Below are 25673 nucleotides of genomic sequence, written 5' to 3'. Positions count from 1 at the left end.
GCATCGTACAATGAAGGCACTGCATGTTTTTGCTACAAACGAAATACCAGCAATAGTAGCTTGTTCTTCGCACGAAGCAATTCACAGAAGGAGAAAATTACCCCAGAAATTTACCAGAGTGGTTTTCTCTATATTTCTATCAAAGTGAAACAACTCATTGATTTCCATGATTAATAATTTCACCATCACCACCACCATCGCCATCATCATCACCAACATCATCACCGCCATCACCATCACAGTCACCATCATCATCATCATCACCATCACCTTCACCACTATCATCACCACCATCACCATTACAGTCACCACCATCATCACCATCACCACCACCACCACCATCATCATCACCATCACCAACATTGCCACCACCATCGCCATCACAGTCACCATCATCTTCAAATATCACCACCATCATCATCACCATCATCACCACCATCACCACTATCATCACCACCATCATCATCATTATTGTCACCACCATTATCATCTTTATTACCATCAACATCATCAACATTTTTATCACCATCACTGTCATAATTACCATCACTATCATCCCCTGCACCACCACCATCATCATCATCATCTTTCCACTTGCTGCACTCTTGACCAAATCGGAGGATAATCAATGATGGCACTTTCACAGTGCATGCCTAACCTCTGAGGGGACAGTTCGCCCACTGGGAAGCTATCCCGGGCACCGAGCCTGATGGACTGGGAGCCCCTGAAGATTGGGCAGGAGGGCATCTGGTGAATGGAGGCCAGGATCTTGTGGCAGCGGTGGAGGTAGTTGAGGGCGGGGAAGCAGAGGTCGAAGACGCCGTAGGTCATGGGAGGTCGTTGCCTTGGCGACGTGGGCTTGCTCCCAGGGAGATCCTCAGACTCACTGCCCTCTTCGGACATACTTGCATTACCTTTGATCATAATGTATAACATAAGCAAAAAATAGATGAATAAAAATCTGTACAATACATAAGTAGCTGGAACAAAATTCTATTTGTTGGGTTAAGTTAATCCATGGACTTAAGGAGGCACATTGAGGCACAATGCTACAACTGAGTGGGATTACTAACTATACATCCAGATCATGTTTAACCCGTTGAGGACAGTTTGATTTTGCTACAACACGCATTTCCATAAACACTTGCCCCGAGTATACTCAGAACTCGTCCTGAACGGGTTACAGGGATTATTGAATGCTGATGAAAAATCTCGGCACAGTTACAGCCATGTGCCTTGACACTTAGAGGGTTAAACGACCATTGACGCAAACACCTGGCAAGTTATAGACATGTACTAAAGCACATACAGGGTTAAACATCAGCCATTCTATTCATGAAAATGCTTGGCAAGTTATAGCGAAATGCCCGGGCACGTAAGGGGTTACATGAGAACTGATGAAACTGCTCGGCAAGTTACAGTCAAGTGCCTGGGTTTGTATAAGGTTAATGGCATGTCTGATAAGAGTGAATGGTCAGGGTGGACGAACTTACTTCCTCCCCGGACAAACTTGAGCAGGCACAAGATGCAGTCGATGGCGGCGTTGGCAAACACCGTCACGTTGTCGGTGTTCAGGAACGCCTCGAACACGTTGCACACTGGTGCCAGAGGGTGCTCCGAGCGGTCCGGTGACTCGTCCGACTCCGTCCGCTGGTGGGGCTGCATGCGGACGGCACGCAGTGCGCCAAACAGTGGCCGCCATCCGGACTTGATGTTCGAGAACGAGCCTTCCACCAACTCGCATATTGAAGACACAACCTGAGAACATGAAATTCCACAATCAACTACTTCACAGGGCTTAGCTCTTTAGGGTGTTTAACGTTTTCATATATTATCAAAATTTCATATGCCACATTAAAGAGTAATGTGCACAAATGACAAGGATTTTAGCCCCCTGGAAAGCAAGCGTGTAGCTTCATAATATGTAGATCCCTGCATGCTGCTTCCGCTAAACATACATTTTTACAATAATGCAGACAACAACAAACAAGAAGGAAATCCGAGGATTTCATGAACCAAATCAAAGGTCATGTGAGCTAGAATAGTATGAACTCTTTATGTGCCATGTTCGCACGTATGACTCAGTCGATGGCGTGCCAAGTTTACATATTGTGCTCAAACGCACAAACCCACCCAAACCAATCGATAAATCGCCAAATGCCAAAGTACAATGAAAGAGTTTCTCGCAATTCCATTCTTGTAACACGTAGCTTGCATTCTATATGGTGACTGACTATCATGCGGTGTTCCCTACTGGATTTGCAAGTAAACTGATTTCCAAGTTTCTGTCACTGTTCTGAGTGCAAAAGTCATGCCCCTACAATAATGTAGCTACTGGTCATTTGCAAGTAAAACAATCACAGATCTGTCATACAATTTACATCCCGGCAAAGCTTGACATTTTCTCTCCAATTTTCATAGCTCATTACATGTCCAGGGTAACAAAAATCTATAAAAGTAATGTTTGTAGATTTGAAAAACAGAATGTGTTTCCCAAAGCATGACTACGTTGCCATGTAAGAATAATGTGGCACACAGAGGGTTTACACCATGGCACTTAAAAAGAGTTAAATATCTGGCTGAACTTTACCTGGTCCTGCACGTCGTTATCGCAGAGCTCCAGCCTCAGCAGGCTCTCAAAAGGCTTGAGAAGGGCCTCATGGAAGTTGAAGTGAGGCAGCTCCTGGCCCGCCATCATCACCTCCGTCAGCACATCGTGGAGGATGGCAATGGCCCGCTTGGACACATGCCGGTCCCTGTGGCAGGCGGCCTGGCCCCAGGGAGAAGGGAGATAAAAGTAAGAGAGGAAAATATCAATACTTTGTCAATACGTGGTATAATCATGTACATTTTGTAAATACTGGTTTGCAAGATGTAGGCTAAATTTATTGATTATCTGTATACTTGAAATGATATGTGATTAAATTTTATTCAAACAAAACCTATAATAGAGCTTTTCAAGGCTAATACATCTATGTTCTATTCTCTCCTTCAAAATCATTGCTTATATATTATTTGTTCATCCATAACCCACTTCTTCACTGTTTCAACCTGTGTTAGATATGTACTGTAAACTAAGAAATTTTTTGCGGTACATTAATTTTTGTGTATTTCACACTACTCCTGGCCAGCACAAATTCTAAAACCCACGAAAATGTCTTAACAATTTTCACTATACATTCTGAGTGGGTTGAAAATTGTGCAACACGAATTCAAGAACCCGTGAATATGTTTTTGAGCCACTCAGGATGAAAAATTAATCACACGAAAATATTGATGTTTTATACAGTACTCTATATTGCCTCCACACAGCCAAGTTTGCTTTCACTCCCACAGGTCTCACCTCAATGAGATGTGGGGCCACCACACTCCAAGCCTGCATGAGATGGAAGAGGGGCCGGCTGGGGTGCCGCACGCACCTCAGGATGACGTCCCCCAGCCGGAAGAGGAGGAGAGAGGTCTCCGCCCTCCCCACCGTTGGGAGGGACTTGCTGGGCGAGGTGGGGGCGATCATGCTGCGGTTGGAAGAGTGGGCGTGTCCGGCACCACCACCACCGGAGGCTGACCCTGCCACGCCCGGCTGATGAGGTTGCTGCGGCGGGGAGCGGTAGAGCTGGGCTTGGGAGGCGGTGCACAGCTCCCGGAGGAAACCCAGAAGGGCCTGGAGGTTGAGGTTGGACGCAGCATCATCAAATACTCTGTAAGGGATGAAACAAATCCCCCCGAAAGAAGCTTAATGATGATGTTGTGGTTAACATTAATACTTGAAGGCAACATTGATACTCGGGTTCCTTAAGTTTATGCTCTAGACACAGTAACCAATTTTCATTTTCATTCAGCGAAATCTCTACTGATTTCTAGTGGCACACTACATTGCATAACAAAACTATTTTGACGTAGCAGTGACTTTACCTGAAATCATGACAGCGTGTCTCTTTTGAAAAGTGATATAAGAATAAATGAATAAATCAAATTGTTATGAGAGTCCTGAAGAAGTCGGAAATCAGTAGAGCATTCTTGAGTTATGGAGTATAAGAGAGGTTGATGCTGTATAGAAGAAAACAACATCATCCCACACATTTACAACAAAATAAATGAATAAATATAGCAAAGTTAAAACTACCCAAAAACAAGGTGGAGTACTGCATGAGGCTCTGGTCCTATTTAGGACATCTGGCTGAGTTTGAATCCTGCCAGGTGAGTACATCGAATGTGGACACAGGTACTGTATGCCAAATATTTCGCGAGGTTTCTATTTTCGCAAATTTCTCAAGTTAGGTGTTGTCGCGAATCTAAAGACATGCAAAAATATTGACTCTGATCCCAATATGAATGAGACGTGCACACATACATTTTTCTGTTCAGTACTGCGCACTCCACGATCACAAATTTAACCACTCGCAAAATTGAACGGAAGCCCTGATTCCTGAAAAATTAGACTCGCTAAATATATGGCGTATACAGTACTAAACCATTTCATCCCTCCTTACTTCAGTGTATGAAGAAGTACCTTGCACTGTTAGACTAAAATTCTATACAGGAAGCCCTGAAAGGATAGCATGTATACTGAAGAGGGAACCCTTGGGTGGAAAGGATACATATTACAGACAAAGTGCTAGAAAGGAAGCCTGGCTTTGGTATCCCACTCACCTGTCAACCCCGGCCGACAGTCCGCACACGACTTTGGCCGCCTTGGCTACGGTGAGGAGCCCTCCCTTGGCGGAGCCAATCTCAAACCCCAGCTCCTCCTTCTCCTTCTTGATGATCTCTTGAACGTTAATGGCGACGCCCCCTCCCCCATCCTCCCCATCCCCCCTTCCCTGGGAGGAGTGGGGTGCCTGGGGGCCCGATGGGGTCGTGGCTGACGACGACGAGGAGGCAGAGTAATTGGGGGGCAGCAGGTCGAGGTCGTCGACGTCCTCTGGGTTCTCGGCGATGCCCGTTGTAGGCTCCCTGACCTTGGGGAGGGTGGTGACTGGGGGTTGAGCAGACGTGTTGCTGAACTGGGTGTGTTCTAATTGGGACACAAAGGCACAGCACCTGGTTTGGAAGAAAAAATCCATACACACTGCTAGAGATGCATTGCATAATGACAGAAGTCACAACCTGTCCTGCCAAATACACCTGGTACACCTGGTACACACTGGTAGCCATGCCTCAAAACTGGTAAATGTTCAGTTTTCACACACCATGTCACATCACCAGCAAACCTTTGTCTAATTTTCCATTACCTAACTTTATTTCTCTTAGTCACCTCAAGTCTCTTTGTTGCAGAATCTTGCAGGTGATGGAATGTTATCACGATGAAGACTTTGGAAATTTACACACATAAAAAAAAGAACTGAAGCACCACAAACAGAGAAATCATATCCATTGTGTGATCCAAACAACCAGCAAAGACGTTACATATGCAAGATATGATATGAACAACTCTCCTTGACATACAAAAAAAGACCAAAACAAAACTTTGTAATTACCACTGGCATCCTACAACATGTGTGCATAATGTCAACAAGAATTTTGAGATTGTGGTCCGAGATTGAAAGTATCATTATTAATCAGCCTGAAGAGCTATGTGACTGTACGCAGCACTACATGGTTTACGACTGGCCATGGGACCAGGCTACCTGAATACATGGCTCCAGCAGTCGGGGGAGTGGCTACCCATCTCCAGCCCCATGGACAGCAAGGCGTCCATGCTGAGGACATGGGCAGCGTGCAGCCGCATCCCGTGGCCCTTGCCTAGCTTGCTCCTCAGGCTGGCCATTCTGGAGGAGGAGGAAGATTCTTGGGTGGTGATATCCGAGGCGGGATGGTCGCTGGCGCAGGACACCTCACTGAGCTGAGCAAAGACGGCCGCACATCTTGTCTGGAGACCTGAATATTGGGGTTGAGGGTTGGGTAGGGCATGAGATACTCCAGTAGTGTGCATGATAAATGGCATTGATTGAATACAGTGTAGCTACAGTACTGATCACACTATTTTGCCAAGAAATAATAAAATGAATTCATGAAGTTACTGGTATGTGCCTTTAAAGACTTAAACAACTCTCCATGGAAATAGTGTTGTTTTTTAGATAAATTACTCTTTACATATTTGGTAAATTAGTCCACTGTCACTCCCTTTATAAATTATTCCTCTGCAAAAACAGAAAATTGTCATATTAGAATGTTGGCATCCCTTATGTCATCAGAACTGTTTTTATGATGATGATGATGATGATAATTATGACAGGTAATGATGGATATCATCATTATTGTCATCATTACCATCAGTAGAAAGAGCAAAAGTAGAAGTAGAAGTAGAAGTAGAGGTGGTTTTGGTGGTAGTATTTAGTAGTAGTAGTAGTAGTAGTAGTAGTAGTAGTTAGTAGTAGTAGTAGTAGTAGTAGTAGTAGTAGTAGTAGTAGTTAGTAGTAGTAGTAGCAGCAGCAGCAGTAGAAGTAGTAGTAGTAGTAGTAGTAGTAGTAGTAGTAGTAGTAGTAGTTGTGGCAATAATGGTAATACCATCATTGTATTTACAAAATATTACTGTTAATACATATCAATATTATAGTATCATACTGTTCTCATTATCATCAACATCATCATTACTAGTACAAGGAAATGAGCTGCCACTTTACGCTAGAGCTAACCACTTCAGTTCTGGACATCGTAATGCCCTGAAAAGGCCCGGGGGAAGGGGGGTCCAGTGAATGAGTGCAACGGAGAAAGAGAGAGAGAGAGCACCTACAACCAGACAGACACCCCACCTGACCCTCAATTCACAGTGAAAACAGAAAAAAGCTGTCTCACCTAGCGTGCAGCTGAGCTCAGCCGCCTTGCGTAGCCCGTCCAGGCTGAGGCAGATGGCGTCTCGCTCCCGGCTGCTCTGCTCTTTGCTGCTGCTTCCACCGCTGCTGCTGCTACTCCCCTCGCCTCCCAGCAGAAAGGCCAGTCCCCCGCTCTGACCAATGGTGTGGCGGGACGACAGTGGGGTGGACAGCACCGACAAGACACGGTTCCAGAATGTGGTCAGCAGCTGGCGGGCAAAGATAGCACCTGTATAACACACACATGGACACAGCCCAGATAAATCACACCTTTTCTTTTATAAATTTACATGTGGACAGTATCAATTACTCCTTCATGGGTTAATCATCATACTGTCGGTTGGGAATGATAAGGGCTTTCAAGTTGCCTTGAACACTATGGCTTTAGTGGCAACTTAACACCCTTATCATTCTCAACCGACAATGTGAAGAGTTTAAATGCAATAACATACCTGTGGTATACATTCATTTTTATCAACTAACGATATTGAACTTGAATCTGCAGAAAAACAAAGAAAACAAAGAAAACAATTAAAAAATAGGCGATAATTTTGACAATACAACTGTGAATCTTTAAAAATCATCAAATCATAATTCAGAGAGCAGAAAATATGAAAATGAAAAAAACATTACCATGTAAATGACTGCCTGTTTGGCACTCAAATGTGGGAGAAAACTCACCTGCGGAACCTTCGAGATTGGCATTGGTGGCAAGGAGGGGTTTGATCCCGGGGCTGTAGGTGGGAGCATCATGCAACATCTGACCTCCAAGCTCTTGGCTACCCAGGCCATCCATGTCTAGGATTCAGAGAAACACAGCATAGGAAGAAATTACATTTCTTTCCTCATTATCTTCTACATAGTTACTGTATTCCCAAGAAAATCTTTAACATAGGCCTTCTATAAAGTTTTTGGTGGGGTAGGATATTGCTTTATATACTAACTGGTATTATTGTGTTGGAAACAGAAATAATGATAAATTCATCCTTTACTCTATTAACGATCCCCTGTCTCTTCTCTTATTACTGCAGCAACAAAGAGGACATAAAAATAGAAACCACACTTATACATCTGCATTGTAGACAATGAACATAATCTACTGTTGACATCTTTTTTTTTTCATAAGGAGTAAAAGATTTATCTTGTTGAACAAAGTATGCTGAAGCTGACTTATTCCACACAGTTCTTTTGAAAACATGGCATGAACAAATTTCACTTTTCAATAACATGCCCACAGAGACTCATGTTTTAGAGAGAGTGAGTAATTCTCTTGGTACTTCATATAGACAGGGAAATGGACAAGAAAAAAGAGTTTCCGTCAAATCAAACATTCTCTTCTTATTATAATTTTTTTTTTCCATTTCATTTTTCTATTTTTTTTTTTCTACCAGCAGGGTCAGATCAAAACTCCATTTCATAGAAAGCTGCTATGATAATAACTCTCACTGCAGTGGTAAGTGTCAGGGTATTGACAAGAATCCAGCTTCCTGATTGGCTGTTGCTACAAGAAGTTGCCATTCTGGTAAGAATTGCTACCCTCTAAACATCTTTCATGGCATGAGATCCAGGGAGGATAAATAAAGAACACCAGGGTTTACACAGTCACTTCAAAGTGTTATATGGAATGAGCACAAAAACAGAATGATTTTATCAATTATCTTTATCAATTTGTCTGAGTTTCCTTAGTATTTCTGACGAATCAACATAATGCTACAATACCAGCCAGACTGCTTACAGCAGTAGATGGGCACAAGATACAACATCAACAACAAACAACAACCATCCGAGAGCAGGGAAGTGCCTGACCTGTTAGAATAGAGACCAGTGCCCCATTGCAGTAGGAAAGGTCTGGCCTGTAGCCTCCCTCCCCCAGCAGGTTTCTTGTGATGATGATTCGGTACAGCTCACCCAGCCAGGTGGCTGAGAGGTAGACTAGCACACCGCTGTAATGCACACTGTCAATGAATTGTTTCTGTGCCAATAGAAAACAAACAGATACAAATGATGATCTCATAAATATTGACCACTGTTTTTATCACCATTATTTGCTTTGTTTTAAGCTTTGAACTCAGTGACAATGTTTACTTATTCTCAAGTCTTAAATCATGTCAGCAATGTCACTGAGCAAGACTTATTCAAAAATGCTAGAAAAAAAAATACATACAATTCAACATGTGACAGTAATAAAGACATTTTGAATATCCATGTATCTATCTGCCTGTCTGTCTGTCCATCCATCTTATCATCCATCAATCAATCCATCCATCTATACATCTATCCATCCATCTATCTACCAATCTACATGTTGTATAATTATGTTCACCATTAGACATCAATCTACTCATCTGTTAATGTACTCTGCCACTAGCAGGGTATATATTTATAAATGTACACATAATGGAACAGGAAATACAGCAAAGTACTAGTGTATACTACAGTTCAACCTGTCTATAGTGACCATCATCTATTGTATATAGCGACCACCCGCCGTATGCGACCACTAAACACAATTCCCCCCAAGAAAAAAGCCATGTTAACAACCATGTCTAGAGTGGCTACCTGTCCACAATGGCCACTTTTTTTTCAGCATGCCCCTTAGCAATCTCTTCATCCTATCAATAGAATGGCAGATAACCCAAACTCACCTGTGTGAGGGGGAGCGCGCCGGGGTCATCGTAGTGGTTGCTACGGACCAGCTTGAGGTTAAGCAGCAGGCTGGAGTAGGTAGCCACGTAGATACCATCTGCATTGATGACAGGTGTCAGGTTAAGCTTGCCCGACGGCTCTCCTTCACGGACTGACCTTCGCATGGTGTACCCTGTACAAAACATTTTCATACAGTAGACACATCATTTAGCTGTCACAAAACATTACGAAACAATAATGTGTACATACAAGGATAGGTATACAGGGTTTGACATTTAATAGCAGTGGTCCAGTGGCATGGGGCCACTAAAAATTAATGTCGGGCCACCAAATTTCCTTAAATACTATCTTTTAGGGGCTCAACTGGGCAACTACATCCTATAAGAGTCAAAATGGATTGTGATGTTCCTATTTATTTTGGGCCAGTACATTTCTTTCAGGGCACCAAAATTTCAAATTTAAAGATTTTAGTAGCCCAAATGGGCTACCAGAGAAAAATGCTAGCATCAAGCCTTGATATAATTATATTTTTAATATGAACATTACACTGTAGCCATGTCATTATCTACGAACAGAGATGAATGAACACAAGGTTTCTTCAGTGTATCACATACTTATTAAAAGTACCTGCTCTATGGCATTGTAGGATGGGGACCCTTCTGTGAATCAGCAGCACGCAGTAACATAATAACAGTATACCTACACGTATCTATCATATCATGAACATGCACATTAATGTGTTAAAGTCCTCTTTACTCTTATGAAAGGGGAACTTACTCCACATAGGCATACTACGTATGTGAATTCAGTAAATGCACACAATTTTACTAGTAAAACAAATAGTGAACTTTGAACTTAATTTGACTTTAATAATGGCTAATCTTTAAAAAATTGTTAGTTACGAAAGCTCTCATTTATGTATCTCAAATCTTATGATTATCATAACTGCAAGGAAGAATTGATGAAAATTCCCAAACACATAAAACTAATGTCAATCAAAATTTGCAAGCCCAGACAATTTGGAAGGTGGACATTGTAGCTACTGGTTGTAAACACCATACTTTTAGCCTTCAGGTGATAAAAGATAAGATGTCAGTATTGACAAGATTACGTACCAAACTCTGGGCGGCACATTTTACTATCAGAAAAATTTTTGCCCTACCACCATAACATTATCATAACAATTTTGTTTCTCCTCTCATAATGTCAACAGGATGAAAGAAAAAAAGCGTAGTGTTGAAATAATTTCTGTCATAATTTTCAACAAGAGACCCGCGGGTCTAGCGCTCACCTGAGTATCGCAAGTTCACCTTTCACGCAGTCACTAATCTAAATTATTCACAGCTCTACCAAAATTTGACCAGGCACTCTCAAGTAGAAGATGAAAATGTACAATAAGGTCCCATTTTTTAAGATTCCTTAATTTGGGGGGATTGGGGCCCCCTGGGGCCCTCTGGGTGGGGCATGGTGCTCATTTTGATAAATTGTGATCCTGATCCCCTAGGGATGCTACTTGCCAAGTTTGACGAAAATCCATCATGAGGTTTTCAGGAAGAAGATGAAAATGTACAATTTAGGCCCCCATTTGGACCTTCCCAACCACCCCCCCCCCCCCCTCCCCGAGGGGCACCCCTGGATCTCCTATGAACAAACTTGAAACTACAGTCATTAATGTACTCACTCATAGTATTATCTTAGCTCTATAACTTCTGATACTAGAGAAGATTTTAAAAGATTCCTTCATTTTGGGGGTGTGGGCCCCCCAGGGGCCCCCTGGGTGGGGCATGGTGCCCATTTTAAGAAATCGAGATCCTAACCCCTTAGGGATGCTACCTGCCAAGTTTGGTGAAAATGGGTCATGGGGTTCTCAAGAAGATAAAAATGTACAATTTAGGCCCCATTAGGATCCCTCCTCACCCCCCTCCCCTGGGTCCCAATGGGGGCACCCCTGATTCTGCCATGAACAAACTTGAAACTACAGTCATTAATGCACAAACTCATAGTATTAACTTAGCTCTATCACTTATGGTTCTAGAGAAGAAGATTTTTACAGATTCCTTAATTTTGGGGGGTTTGGGCCCCCTGGGGCCCCCTGGGTGGGGCATGGTGCCCATTTTAACAAATTGGGTTCCTAACCCCCTAGGGATGCTAGCTGCCAAGTTTGGTGAAAATGGGTCATGGGATTCTTAAGAAGAAGATGAAAATGTACAATTTAGGCCCCATTAGAACCCCTCCCCACCCCCCTCCCCTGGGTCCCAAGGGGGGCACCCCTGATTCTGCCATGAACAAACTTGAAACTACAGTCATCAATGTACTAACTCATAGTATTAACTTAGCTCTATCACTTCTGGTTCTAGAGAAGAAGATTTTTACAGATTCCTTAATTTTGGGGGGTTTGGGCCCCCCTGGGGGCCCCCTGGGTGGGGCATGGTGCCCATTTTAACAAATTGAGTTCCTAACCCCCTAGGGATGCTACCTGCCAAGTTTGATGAAAATCGGTCTTGGGGTTTTCAAGAAGAAGATGAAAATGTAAAAAGTTTACGCACGACGCACGACGGACGACGGACGATGGACGACGGACGACGCACGACGCACGACGCACGACGCACGACGCACGACGCACGACGGACGCCGGACGAAGGGCGATCGCAATAGCTCACTTGAGCCTTTGGCTCAGGTGAGCTAAAAACCATACTTGGGATCATAAACACAAGCAGAGAAAAGAATTGGCTGCATACAGTTGTATATGAGCAACAGCTGTACAATGGGACAATATAAGGTCTGACCAAGAAGGGGATCTCTAGAGGAGAAATAATACACACCATCGCTATGGTGATGGGTATTTGTATCCACATGCACATTGAATAATGTAAGGAGAAAAGATGATGCATAAGCACTGTAGGAATTCAGGATAGGACTAGCACCACCTGCTGGGATTGATCGTCAAGTCTACACTGGTCCCATATAAACAAAATGATTATTGAACTCAGTGTCTATATTGTTTATGCATCCTGTCCTCTGTTCAACAGAAATCGTGAACAGAAAGATGCAATAGCTAGGCAGGTTCATCAAAAGCCAAACCTGGGCAGCTCGGCAGGTTTGGTAAAAGACCAACATACACATATCCAGCTATGATCGATGCAATTTTGAAAGAAATGAAGGATAAATTTCTTGATTCCATTTTGTTTTTGCCGAACCCTACACCACAATTTCAGATTAAGATGTCAAATTTCGATCATTTGCAGACTGATTTTCCCATTTTTTGAGCACTAATTCTCAGCAAAATCAATTTAATTTTTTAGACTAAAGTAGGAAGTGTACACAGGACGGGTGGAAAGTGTTTTAATTGCAAGTAAAGTTTGAAGCATTAAAGGTTTTACCCCGACCACCCCCAGAATATCCTGGTCTTATCCAATGTTACACAGGAAAATGTAAACATGCTCATCCCATGCACACATATCAATGATGAATACTTCGTAAATACAAAGGGTAGTATGTAGATCATGAGACAAAAGACCATAAAGGGGGATTTCAGACCTGTTTATAGTGAGTCTGATAAAGACAGAATAAAGTCTTGTAAGTACAAAAGTGAAAACTTAATATAAAAATTTGATAAAAATTAATGACGTCATAAAATTGTGAAATTTTGCTAATTTTCATAAAACAGTTCTTGAACAGCCAACATGAATAAATAAAGATATGCAAATATAATAGTGAGTTGATGATGTCATTCCCCCACAACTTGACAAATAGTTTGTACATGGAATCTTGAATTTTCCTTTTTTGTTGTTGTTGTAACATATTAATATGCCCCAGTCTAAAATCCTAATATATCTGACTGATTGTTATTCTGAGAGTATTCAGCTGGGAATGATAATAAGTTTCACACTGTAATACCAGAAACATTTAATTTTCGTCATTTTTTAGTAAACCATCAACGGAAAGTGTGAGGTGATGACATCATCAGCTCACTCATATTTGTATCAACTGTATGAAAACATTTTTTGCAAATAATTTGCAAAACTTCATTTGCAAAAATTAGACTCACTGAGATTATATAGTGTATACAGTATTCAATCACCAGAAAGTGAGGTGCTGTCTAAATGCCACTGGCACAATGTATGCTGTACTTTTAGAGACTGAAACACATGGAATTCACACAAAAGAGGATAAAGAGGGGAGAAAGGGGGTGGGCCAGTGCTTGGTGATGGTGTGACTATGAATAAAAGAAGAAAACAACAACATTCTGTAGGGGGGTCAGAAATCATTTGAATTTTGACTGGGACAAGTCTTCATGCACAACCGTGCAATCTACTCACAGGACAGTCCCTGCACCAGGATATCTGTGGGTGATTACAAACACAGATATACTGCACAAATATATCGGTGACTCTATTTTGATGTTTTGCACACTCGTTGGGAGTACTCAAAATTGCTTCACATCAAACTGTAACCCACGACAAGGGTTGGCGTGTGATTGGATGCAGTCATTTGCAGGTGCACAGATTTCTACGGCCAGCAACACATCATACAATACACCATTTACAGCAAGGGGTGGGGAATCTTTACAAAATCAAAGGAAAGTCAATATATTCATTCTGATTTGAAAAAGTTGATAGAATGTGACATTCACCACTAAACTTTCTGAACACAGACTTTGCACAGAACTCTTTTTTTCTTTTTCTTTTTCAGAACAAGCTCTAAAATTGCAAACACTTTAAGGGCCACACTTGGTTAGCAAGGGTGGGAAGTAGCATTGTAACAACTCTAAAACGTACAACTCTCTAAAAATCACATGAATTTTTACCTTCGGACAATGTACTCTGGGCAGTCTGAACACAATACAGCATTTGGACATCATATTCCACAGGCCTGATTTAGTCTACCTAACACCACACAGCATTTCAAAGGGTAAGCTCACTGTGCATCTACCTTTAATAGTAACATATAATAACACCATTTATATACGTGTACACCTGCAAGATATTTTCCTTTTCATTTTGTTGGGGGGGGGGGGTTACATTTTTCCTTAGCTATGGAATCTTCAAAACTGTTTCAACAACCGCACACTACTGTCTGAATGGAATCATTCAATCTATGTGATATCAGAGAGAAAGGGGTGACCCACCTTCGACGTATCTGGAAGCAAACAGCTGCACCGCCTTATCCATGTCTGTCACGTCGTCGAACGCCAGAAACCTGGGCAGAGCGTCCAGGAGGGCGTCGGCAAAGTCACGCGCCGCTTCCCGCTCCTGCTCGGCCTTCAGTTTGGCATCCTAACGGCATCAAAATTCAGCATAAAATAAATGTGGTACATTGTAAGATTATAGTAGATACTCAGTGTTCTGGCATCACATATCATGGTACTAGATCACTGCTCTTTCTTTTTCAGTTTCAGGGGCGGGGGGATTGAGATATAACAATAATAAATCATCAGCCTATGATTAGCATTAGCATGGCTACAACTGTTATGTGTGATATGCGTGTGGGAAAGATAAAATGTATTGACTGGGAAAAGAACAAAAGCAACAGATGCTTGATTTCTTACCTCTCTTTCAGTATGGCTGCAACTATTGAGTTAGAGCTATGTTATGTGGGTGGGCAGGGGAGAGAGATACATGTATATTCGATGTAAAAAGAATTCTCGGTATCGCCAATGCGCAGATGCACTGTGGGATTCCTCGGTGCCACTGTCTTGCGCACATCGCAGTTCCCATACGATTCAATGGAGTTATTTGTCTGCTTTTCCTGTTGTTACTCCTGTTTTCTTGGATATAATTCAGCTTTAAAAGAGTTGAAAGTTTCTAATTCTTACTGACTTGCCGTCACCTAGAGTCATAGTTCACTACTGCAAGGCTTCAATGTGCTGGTCACATGATAGAAAGTGAAGAAATCTTCAACAAAAAATACCCCTGGATAAAGACAGAACGTGACCTGAGTGAATGAATATGCAGCCAAAACCGGGGCAAGTTTGTCCCCTGAGCTATCCCCATAATGCATCTAAAACACTGCTCTGTGCATGGCAACTAGGTACATGTATTGGCGATACCGAGAATGAAAGTGTGTAGGATGCTTGATAAGCTCACCTTCTCAGCAGCGGCTGAGGGGCTCCCCTTTGGTGATGAGATCTTTGCTACTGTCTCATCATCATTGCCTGTCACACTGTCTTCCTGTCTACTGCCAGAGTCGTCCTCCTGAGAGAGCAGTGGGGAGTCTTCTGTCAGCTCCTTCTCACGAGCCACTTGTGTGTTCTCCCCACTGGTGGCTGATGCATTGCCCACCATCTCATCTCTGCCCTCCGTTCCATCCCGCCCATCTGCTTCTGCATTCTTTGCCCCATCTTTGAGCCCCGGCTCAGGATGGGCAGCCTCCTTATTGTCCTCTTCGTCGTCATCTTTGGGGTCGAGATCGTGATCGTCATCAGCAGCGAAGGCAGCCGCTGCCATGGCAACTGGGTCCGCATCGTCAACGACTGCATCCTCACCAATTCCCTCCTCCTCTTCTTCATCACGTTCATCGACCTTGCCTGAATCTTCTCTTCCGGTCCCTTGAGGGGTAATGGGATCCACCTCATGAAGGTCATCTTCCTTCACCTCCTCCTCTTCTGCCTCCTCCCTGTCTCCCTCCATCCCGTTTGTCAGACCATCACCACGGCAACCGTTGGCGACATCCCCCACTGTACCCCGGTCCTCTGGACTCTCTGTGAGGTGCTTGTTTAGACTCAGGTTGTCTAGTGTCTCACTGGTCTCCTGGATGTACTGGGAGTGAACGCTCTCTGGAGTGAGGCATGGTGGTCCAGGCAGGGTTTCATGGTCATTGTCTGCCAAAAGTGACAATAACAGGAATTTCAGTCTAAAAGACTTGTCATAAAATTTGACCGATACATTAAGATGATGCATCATTCATACTCAATAAATACATGTCATTCAAAATGCATACACACACATGTATATCATCTCCAACAATTTCATCATCCATGGAAACTTGCATAAGACTGTTATACAATAGAATAACATGCAAGAACAAACAATGACAACATTCAAACATTTACACACTCAAACAATAACAAGAAATGGCATGCCAAGGCTTCAAAAATTCATATCTTTTCAATTGATTGTCCAATTTTCCTCAAACTTCACTGCTGTGTTCTACTGAAATACTGTTGCATTCACACAATCCACATAAACTGTATATATTTCGGGAAATTGCCCTTTAACCTGTTCCAATTAGTCTCTCTTGAGTAAGTATCATGCAGTTTAAGTTCAGGGTTGCCAATTTGAGGAAGACAAAAATTAGAATTTCTGCAGCAAAATTATGCAAGATTTAATGGGTTAAGTGAATAAAAAGCAGAGAAATCCAAACCTTTGTCATTGTCCTCCTTTTCCTCCTTGGCCCTCCTGAGAATCTCCTCTGCCTGCCACTGTGCCACACCCTTCCCATGGCCGATCTGCTCCAGGGATGCTAGCAGTGCCCCCACACAGCCGACGCTGGACAGGCAGACATCTGGGCAATGAGCAGCCTCTGAGATACCATCGACAAGTCTGGCAAAATATTGCGGAAAGCATGGACATTGAAAATTCAGCCGTACTCAAATATTTAACCAAATATCCAGTGTACAAGTAACTAATCTATTAAATATGTGCATACAATTGCACAATTACAATGCATGCAAAGATTTCTGGTTTTACAGCATTCATTCAGGCTTGGCATTCCTCTAGATAAATGTCATGGCTCCTCCCTTCCACTTACAATTTGATGAGATCCAGGTCTGCCTTGTAGTTCTTGCCAGAGAGACTGGTGATCTCTTCTCCTTCAATGGCTGGTCCTGCCAGGTCCAGTATGTGAGCAGGGGTAGACAGCATCTACAAGGAGGCATAATCGAAGGGGTATAAAATGGGCACCAGTCTTATAACTATTGTGAATATCCAATATAATACACATTACATGCAATACAATATGAAGTCAAGAAATGCCAAATGTGTATTGGAAATTTCTACCCCTATCTGAGACAAAATTCACTATAACTGTTTAACTTGCTCTCACAAATTTCAATGTTCTACTGTGTGTGTCTTTTGTGGAATTATTACTGATGTAACTTTGCATAAGAGGAAAATAAAAATAGTTTGTCTCTATTTCACTGTGCACATTTAAAGAGGACTGTCAATTGTAAAGGAGTAGATAGCAGAGAACAGATACGCTACATGAAGCTCTCTCTCACTTCTGAAAAGTAGAGTTTAGGTGGGAGGTTCTTCATCGTATTTTGGTACATCAATGAGCAGTGAAAGAATAAATTCTAAAACATTATGAAGGAGATATTTGATAAATAAGTACATACAGTGTATTTGCATAACTAAACACAGACTTAATATTTAATTATCAAACATAGCCTTAATGCTCTGCTTTTTGTAAGTCCTTGCAATCTCTCATTGTGCACTTCTTTATGTCTGATGACTATTAAAAGAGCTCCTATATAAATCATGTACCATAAATGAAGGTTCACAAAATAACACCAGGGCCCTGTTTTGTAAAGAGTTATAATTGATTATATACTAGTTGATTTCTATTATAGGTCTATGGCAGCCTGTATGGTAAGGAAATTTATAATCGATTGTATCTTTTGATAAAGCGGGAATGGGGCCCTGATTACACAGGGATCTCTCAGCTCCGTAGACAGACCGACTGTGAAGTAATGGGATAGTTTTCCTGCAACACTCTTAAACACTTGTTACGTAAACAAGAGGGATCATAACTTTGACTCACATCTTTCACAACTTTGAGGGCCTCGTTGCGCTGGGAGGGCGGTGGAAACAGCAGCATCCGGTGGAGGAGCGATCCGATGACGGGCCTCATGGACGCCACGCATCCTACCAGCCTCACCAGCTCCTGCGCTATGTGGTAGATCACTTGACGTGCTGACCGGAAAGAGGTGGGCACAGACACCGCACTGCCGGAACCCCGCCCGTGCTCCTGGCCAAGGTGATTGTTGCCCGGGTGATGGTGTGCATCCGGATGTTGATTGACCGAGGAGGAGGAGGAGGATGTTGAGGAGGAGATGATGGTCTTCTGGTCCTTTGGTATGCCAAGGATGGCAATTAAGGTGGGACACAGCTCTTTCCTGAAGTAAAACATAAAACATAAAAATGAAAGGATGGTTATGGTGCACACAATCACATTCATCATCTTTTTGCTTCCAATTAGAGGCTACCTTGACAACCTTGTAAGGAATAAATAGGTGGAAATGCCTGCAACATCTCCTCTTACATCAAATCAAATACCAAAACAAACAAAGAGGCAACAGAGCTTTGTTATAAGGTAATGAGAACTCATACCCCTTCACTAAAAACTATACTTATACTCCATCACAAGTACATGTAGCAAGGTGGGTGCATGGTTAAAGGAGACTTTTTCACACACATTAGTGTGGGAAAAAGGCAAAAAAGAGAAGAGTTTGCAAGGCGGCATGATGAAATGATACGGCCACTCTGGTGAGGGTATTACAACAAAGAAACGCGTGACCACATTTCCAAGTCAAAACATAATGCCGTCTACCAGTGTGGCCTTATCATCACACTGTTGGGGATCGCTACAAAATACAAAATACAAAATAATCAAACAAAAACAAAAAAATGTCCAGAACCTACATGTAGACTTGCAAGGGGGCCGTAGGGCGTTCTTACCATAGAACCTTCTGGAATGCTGAGCTGCCCCGCAGCGTCGGCTCCATGTTGGCGAGCATGGCAAGGATGGCATCCAGTTCAAAGGTCAACAGGGACTGGTTCTGTGAACTGGCTCCAGCTCTGCACACAAAATATCACAATACAAATAGAAATACACTTTTACCAAAATCACTTAAGAGAGACAACGGTTAAAACGACAACCTACAAGACAAAGTTACAGAATACTATACTGTGGTTTGTCACGCTGGCACACTTCATAGTCAACAGGTATTCATAGATACAGGAGACCCTCTGTCCTCTGTCATTGTGTCTGTTGTTAAGCAAACCCTAGATCATTCAAGAAAGGCACAACGCAGTGCAACAGAGCATTCAGACACAGGTCAGAGGTGTAGGGAACGGGGTTACAGGAGCGGCCTGTAGAAATTAGACTCTTTATACAGCTAAAGACAGAACGAGGCTTTAGAGCTGTATGTGTGGCATATGCCCGCTCCTCAACCGATGGGCCGCTTAATTCTCTCGGCTAAGCCACGATTTCAGCCAAAAAACAAGGAAAAGTAGAAATTACGCGGTGCGTAAAATATGTCCCCGCCGGAAGTAGCATTTAGTAGCAAAATGTACAATATCGGTAAAAAATCAAGGTCAAAGGTCAAAGAAGTCAAAGGTCAAAATTCTGTGTAGAAGTTTTGAAGCCCTCACCTAGTGCCATCACAAAAAGCACACGGAATCCAAATCGGGTTAGAAATGGCGAAGGAGTAGCATTTTGTAGCCAATGTACAATATAGGTCAAAAATCAAGGTCAAAGGTCAAAGAAGTCAAAGGTCAAAATTCTGTGTAGAAGTTTTGAAGCCCTCACCTAGTGCCATCACAAAAAGCACACGGAATCCAAATCGGGTTAGAAATGGCGAAGGAGTAGCATTTTGTAGCCAATGTACAATATAGGTCAAAAATCAAGGTCAAAGGTCAAAGAAGTCAAAGGTCAAAATTCTGTGTAGAAGTTTTGAAGCCCTCACCTAGTGCCATCACAAAAAGCACACGGAATCCAAATCGGGTTAGAAATGGCGAAGGAGTAGCATTTTGTAGCCAATGTACAATATAGGTCAAAAATCAAGGTCAAAGGACAAAGAAGTCAAAGGTCAAAATTCTGTGTACAAGTTTTGAAGCCCTCACCTAGTGCCATCACATAAAGAAAACAGAATCGAAATCGGGTTAGAAATGGCAAAGGAAGAGCATTTTGTAGCCAATGTACAATATAGGTCAAAAATCAAGGTCAAAGGTCAATAAGTCAAGGGTTAAAATTCTGTGTAGAAGTTTTGAAGCCCTCACCTACAGACTGTAGTGCCATCACATAAAGCAAACGGAAATGAAATCGGGTTAGAAATGGCAAAGGAGTAGCATTTTGTAGCAAAATGTACAATGCAGGTCAAAAATCAAGGTCAAAGGTCAAAGAAGTAAAAGGTCAAAATTCTGTGTAGAAGTTTTGAAGCCCTCACCTAGTGCCATCACATAAAGCAAACGGAATTGAAATCGGGTTAGAAATGGCGAAGGAGTAGCATTTTGTAGCCAATGTACAATATAGGTCAAAAATCAAGGTCAAAGGTCAAAGAAGTCAAAGGTCAAAATTCTGTGTAGAAGTTTTGAAGCCCTCACCTAGTGCCATCACATAAAGCAAACGGAATCGAAATCGGGTTAGAAATGGCGAAGTTGTAGCATTTTGAAGCAAAATGTACAATATAGGTCAAAGGTCAAGGTCAAAGGTCACAACTGAAATTCTGTGTAGAAGTTTCAAAGCTCCCATGTAGTGCTATCATATAAAGCAAACAGAATCAAAATTGGCTCATAAATGACAGAGAAGTAGCAAATTGAACATTTTGATCACACACGGACGCACAGACAGACAGACAGACAGACGGACGGACGGACAGACAGACGGACGGACACACGGACACACACACGTATGGAGCCCGTTTCATAGTCCCCTGCTCGAACTCGTTCGGCGGGGACAATAAATACATGTATTAAACTAACATTTGTATTCTGTCTAACCTCATCCTGAAGAACCTTTAGGAGCCAAAGTGGCCCTTGGGTTAAAAAAGGTTGAGAAGCATTACTGTTTGATAAATCCTGTCAGTCTGTATGTTTCCACAAGATCTGATGCATGCACTCACCTGTGTGTTTCAGACACCTTGTTACAGAGGAATCCCAAGACGGCCACCATATCTCCACACATGCGGTCTATGGAAAGGATGTTACCTAAACAGGAAGAAGTGGGAACATTTTCACATTAAGATCTTGCCAGGTACCTGAAATATTGCGCGCACACATACACACACACACACACACACACACACACAGTACAATCCATATATATCGAATTGGTATACTGTTATAGGTTATTTGGCCAATCTAATTCAAATCTGATGCACATATTGTTTCCACGGAGATTAAACTTGACAGCTAACACAAATGGCAAATTAGAATGTCCTGTAAAGACAAACATCAAACTGATTAAAGAATTATGCACATTCACTTTTTGACGAACAAATTTGTACCACTCAAGCAGTAACTTAACATATGGCTGTCAATATCTACACTAACTATCAGCATGATTGTATAGGCTTGAAGACAAGTTTCTTTCTGTGGTACAATCATGTTTTTGATGACTGGGGCTTTTGAATAAAAGTCTGTGCATGAAGAGGGGAAATGTATAGAGGAACAGATGGCATGCACATCATGCACTACTCTACAGTGTGACTGATTACTGCACAGGAATCAAACGTTTCTGATTACAATTGTACTGAACTGAGCTGAATACAGTTGTATTTGGTCAAGTGGCATATGACTTCATCACAACTAAATGACTAATTTATCAAATTTGTATTCAACCACCACTATACTACCATGGGTAATGTTTCTGTTCGTGGAATGAACATTGAAATGCACATTCATGCAACTATTACACTTTTTAATAGTAAGGTTTTTTTTTGCTCAACATTTTCAAAATATATTTTTCAATAGTCAAACATTCTAAATTTTTTAACATTTGCATTGCACTCACAACTCAAAAGTATTGCTAATATATTCCAGTTAAGAATTACACAACTAAAACACAAACAGCAAAACATTATACACTGTAATATTGACAATCAAAAGGAGTAAGAAATAATGTAATATCATGACTTACATACAACGATGTCCAAATATGACAGCAATGTAAGGAATTTCAACATAAAAATGATTATAGAATATGAGTTCATGACATGAGTAAACACTACGTCACTATAAGACTTGATTGCACAGAGTGCTCGGACTTGCCAAGTGGTGCTGCAGCTGCATGTTCTGAAAACACTGCACTAAAGCACCATTTGACAAATCCAACATACACACACACTCACACAGTCTTCATACACTGGGATGGGGGAAATCATGCAATACGTAGATGTTCCAAAAGTTTGACTGGTCAGTGTGTGAGGCAGGGCTGCCAACCACTGCAGATCTACAACTGCAAAACTTAATGATGCACAGTTTAAAAAAAAAAATGAAGTTGACACTAATATTTTAGTTTAAAAAATGGGAAGATAACACATACTATATATGTTTAATAAATCAAATTTAAGAAAAAATAATTTTAATACTAAAAAAGAAATTCAGTTTCTTCCTGTTATTGATGAAGAAAAGTCATACTGAATATTGTAAAGTAACATTACAGCATTATTGCCATGGCAGCTCTGGGGAGGGCTTCACTGTATGGTATTTAGTGAGCCATGATGCAAAAACTGGACCTCATAATATCTTATCTGAAAATCTTTATGCCATTGTGTTTACAGCACATATATGTTGACCATGAAAGCAATGAAAACTGCACAATGTATATAAAAGCAGCATAAAACAGCAATTCTGGTATCATCAGGATTGTTATTCAACTTAAGTTCATCTTTGTGTATGATGCATCATTTATAAAGTGACAAAATATTTCTGGGGCATGGTTAGCGACCTGCGTCCACATTGTACAGTATATCTGCTTCTCACTGGCTTCGACAATCAACTTATGGGAATCAAAGCGGTGATTATGTCCAGTACGTCTTCACATGATTTCTCCCACACATGCAGTGCTTCACTCTCACAATACACACATCGCTGTGATGCTTACACATTGAGTATTGGGGGTGCAAAAACTGAAACAGGGCACGCTTGGTGAATAGATAATAGGATCATGATAGGGAGTACTGTAGGCAATGTCTGAAAGAAATGGAAGAGTCAAAAACCGACATGAAAAAAAAAATAACACGTAAACACAATCTTAGTCATTCCAGTCAACACATAATCAATTAAAAAGAATATAATGGATGTGAAAAAAGGAAAGTCTTCTAATTTTGTCTTAGAAGAAACCAAACAAGGTCTGTAAATCGTGTACAGTAAGAAGGAGGTGATTCATATTTTCTTTATCACTTTTATAAAATAAGAAATATCAGTTCTGTTCTTTTAAAGAACATGCACACAACATAGTTATCATTCACAATGTTTACTAAACATTTACTAGACATTAATACAACACGAGTACAAGTTTGCATGTGAAATCATATGTATAGAAACAAGACTTGTTTGAGAGGTATTTAGAAGTTATAAAACAAATTGAATTGACGTACAACGCATAGTATAGATTCAATCTTATAGTTTTATATTCAACTGATTCTTTCTGCATATAATATTGTATAGAATATTATTGGACATACAACAAAATATCATTCAAAATAATTATGATGTGTCCAGCAAACATTGATGTATTCTAGAAAAAGGTTTCAAAAAGGAGAAGAAAAGGAAAGAGATCATTTAATTCAAATCTTTCTTCATTCAATATGCGCTTGTTCATCACTATTTCTACCTTAATTATGAATGAGCATGGTTACAAATTTGTAAGAGACATTCTAATTATGTAATTTGTTCAGACTCAGGTAAGAAGCAAAATGATATAAATATACTGAGAGTCGATGCCTGCAGTACGCATGCAAAAGATAAGAACCTAGAGAAAATTTATTGGCTATGAAGAAAGGGGCATCGGCATGATGAAACATGGAATGGATTCAATGCAACTATGAATCTCCTCTACAGTAGAAAATCAATCTGCAGTCTCCTACAGTCTCGTACATGATGGATTTAGAAGAAGGAAGTGGTACATGGCATTGAAATACATCTGTACCGAATTTCATGAGAGTGAGAGTAGTTTATAATTGATTCTGGCTTCCTGAATCAGTAGAGTTCATGCATTGTCATGCTGTCATTCTTACCCATTTCCCCAGTGTCCATAATCATCGCATCCTTCACCTGCATGATTGAAACACAAGGAGCGTGGTGGTCAATCCAGTGTGAATAATGTTTCAAATTCAAAGGTAATTCATCTAGTGGTGCACACAAACATGAGGATGAGTTCATACTCTAGATCACTGAACCATACTAGCCAGCTTAGATAGTCCGGTACACCTCACCATAATTTTTTTTTTCCATAAAACATTTCAAAACTATCAAACTGTAATTACAATATAATGAAGTTAAGAAAAATATTCCACAGGCCTGATAATACAGTCATTGGCATCTACATGTACGAAGATGTTGGTAAAGTTCTTTTTTTTTTTGTCCAACTTTAAGCTTTTTAAAACAAATTTTCATTAGCTGCCACTAACCATAAATACACTTCAATTCATCATACACAGTTACACCTGCCACCCAGGGAAAACAAATAAATGGTTCTTGATATCTATATTTTTCACAGCTTTCAGATTACAGGGGAAAAGAAGGATCTGCTCTACAATGTATATCCCCATGAATTTACAGAGTAAAAAGGAATGAGTGATATTCAAATAATCTTGCTTTGCCTTATGTTTTCATTACGTAGGAATGGTGTGAGATCACTTCCAAAAATGTTGGGTGGAGCAGCATTTACATATGTTTCATATCAAGTGAAGATATGCAGAATACCACAAAGGCTTTCAAGATTTTGTTTATTATCAAAAATATTACATGCAATGTCATTATGTCATATTGTGACTGCATACGGTACAGGAAAATTTATATCACATGCAAATAATTGGAGCCACACAAATGGGAAACATTTTGCACAAGAATATACTAGCAAATGAAGGCAAGAAAGAAGTCTACAGACAATAGTTACGTTCAGACAGTAATCCTTAACCTCCAGGATAAGCTAACTTCGAGGAAAAGCTCTATGGGGTGCCAAGTGTCGCACAGTCAATTTTGTTACGAAATCAATCATTTCGTGACAAAATGGATCATTCCACGGATGAAATGACTGATTTTGCAATGAAATCGACTGTACAAAACTTGGCGCCCCATAGAGCTTATCCTCAAAGTTAAGATTCATCGTCTGAATGCAACTTTTGACTATCGCTTGACAGAGTTACTGCAAGACACAAACAAAGACAGCACAAGCATTTTTCTCACAGTGTCTGAGCACGAAGACACCGAATCATGCAAATACAGTGAATGAATTTCAAATGATACAGCAAAGGCCCCAGTCATATATAAA

At 41.2% G+C, this 25673-nt stretch overlaps 1 protein-coding gene across 1 annotated transcript in view; it reads right to left on the bottom strand.

The window, feature by feature from the left end:
- The window catches only part of LOC139725644 (brefeldin A-inhibited guanine nucleotide-exchange protein 3-like), a 53324-nt gene that overhangs the window by 6047 nt on the left and 21604 nt on the right, over nucleotides 1–25673 (bottom strand). The window contains exons 8-25 of the mRNA XM_071636736.1: nucleotides 24418–24454; nucleotides 21301–21385; nucleotides 19136–19255; nucleotides 18219–18573; nucleotides 17208–17320; nucleotides 16821–16999; nucleotides 15545–16278; nucleotides 14587–14734; nucleotides 9458–9630; nucleotides 8619–8784; nucleotides 7494–7610; nucleotides 6796–7041; nucleotides 5628–5877; nucleotides 4651–5040; nucleotides 3344–3698; nucleotides 2591–2770; nucleotides 1494–1758; nucleotides 659–914 (exon numbers count right to left, since the gene is read on the bottom strand). Of these exons, the coding sequence (XP_071492837.1) occupies nucleotides 659–914; nucleotides 1494–1758; nucleotides 2591–2770; nucleotides 3344–3698; nucleotides 4651–5040; nucleotides 5628–5877; nucleotides 6796–7041; nucleotides 7494–7610; nucleotides 8619–8784; nucleotides 9458–9630; nucleotides 14587–14734; nucleotides 15545–16278; nucleotides 16821–16999; nucleotides 17208–17320; nucleotides 18219–18573; nucleotides 19136–19255; nucleotides 21301–21385; nucleotides 24418–24454 (4169 nt within the window). The remainder of the gene's footprint in view (nucleotides 1–658; nucleotides 915–1493; nucleotides 1759–2590; nucleotides 2771–3343; nucleotides 3699–4650; nucleotides 5041–5627; nucleotides 5878–6795; nucleotides 7042–7493; nucleotides 7611–8618; nucleotides 8785–9457; nucleotides 9631–14586; nucleotides 14735–15544; nucleotides 16279–16820; nucleotides 17000–17207; nucleotides 17321–18218; nucleotides 18574–19135; nucleotides 19256–21300; nucleotides 21386–24417; nucleotides 24455–25673) is intronic.

The sequence above is a fragment of the Diadema antillarum genome, unplaced genomic scaffold, assembly GCF_040938485.1.
Source record: "Diadema antillarum isolate AM-2024a unplaced genomic scaffold, OU_Dant_1.0 seq00000053_RagTag, whole genome shotgun sequence".
NCBI classification, from domain to species: domain Eukaryota; kingdom Metazoa; phylum Echinodermata; class Echinoidea; order Diadematoida; family Diadematidae; genus Diadema; species Diadema antillarum.
The sequence above is the reverse complement of the archived record's forward strand: the minus strand, read 5'-3'. Positions and strand labels throughout refer to the sequence as shown.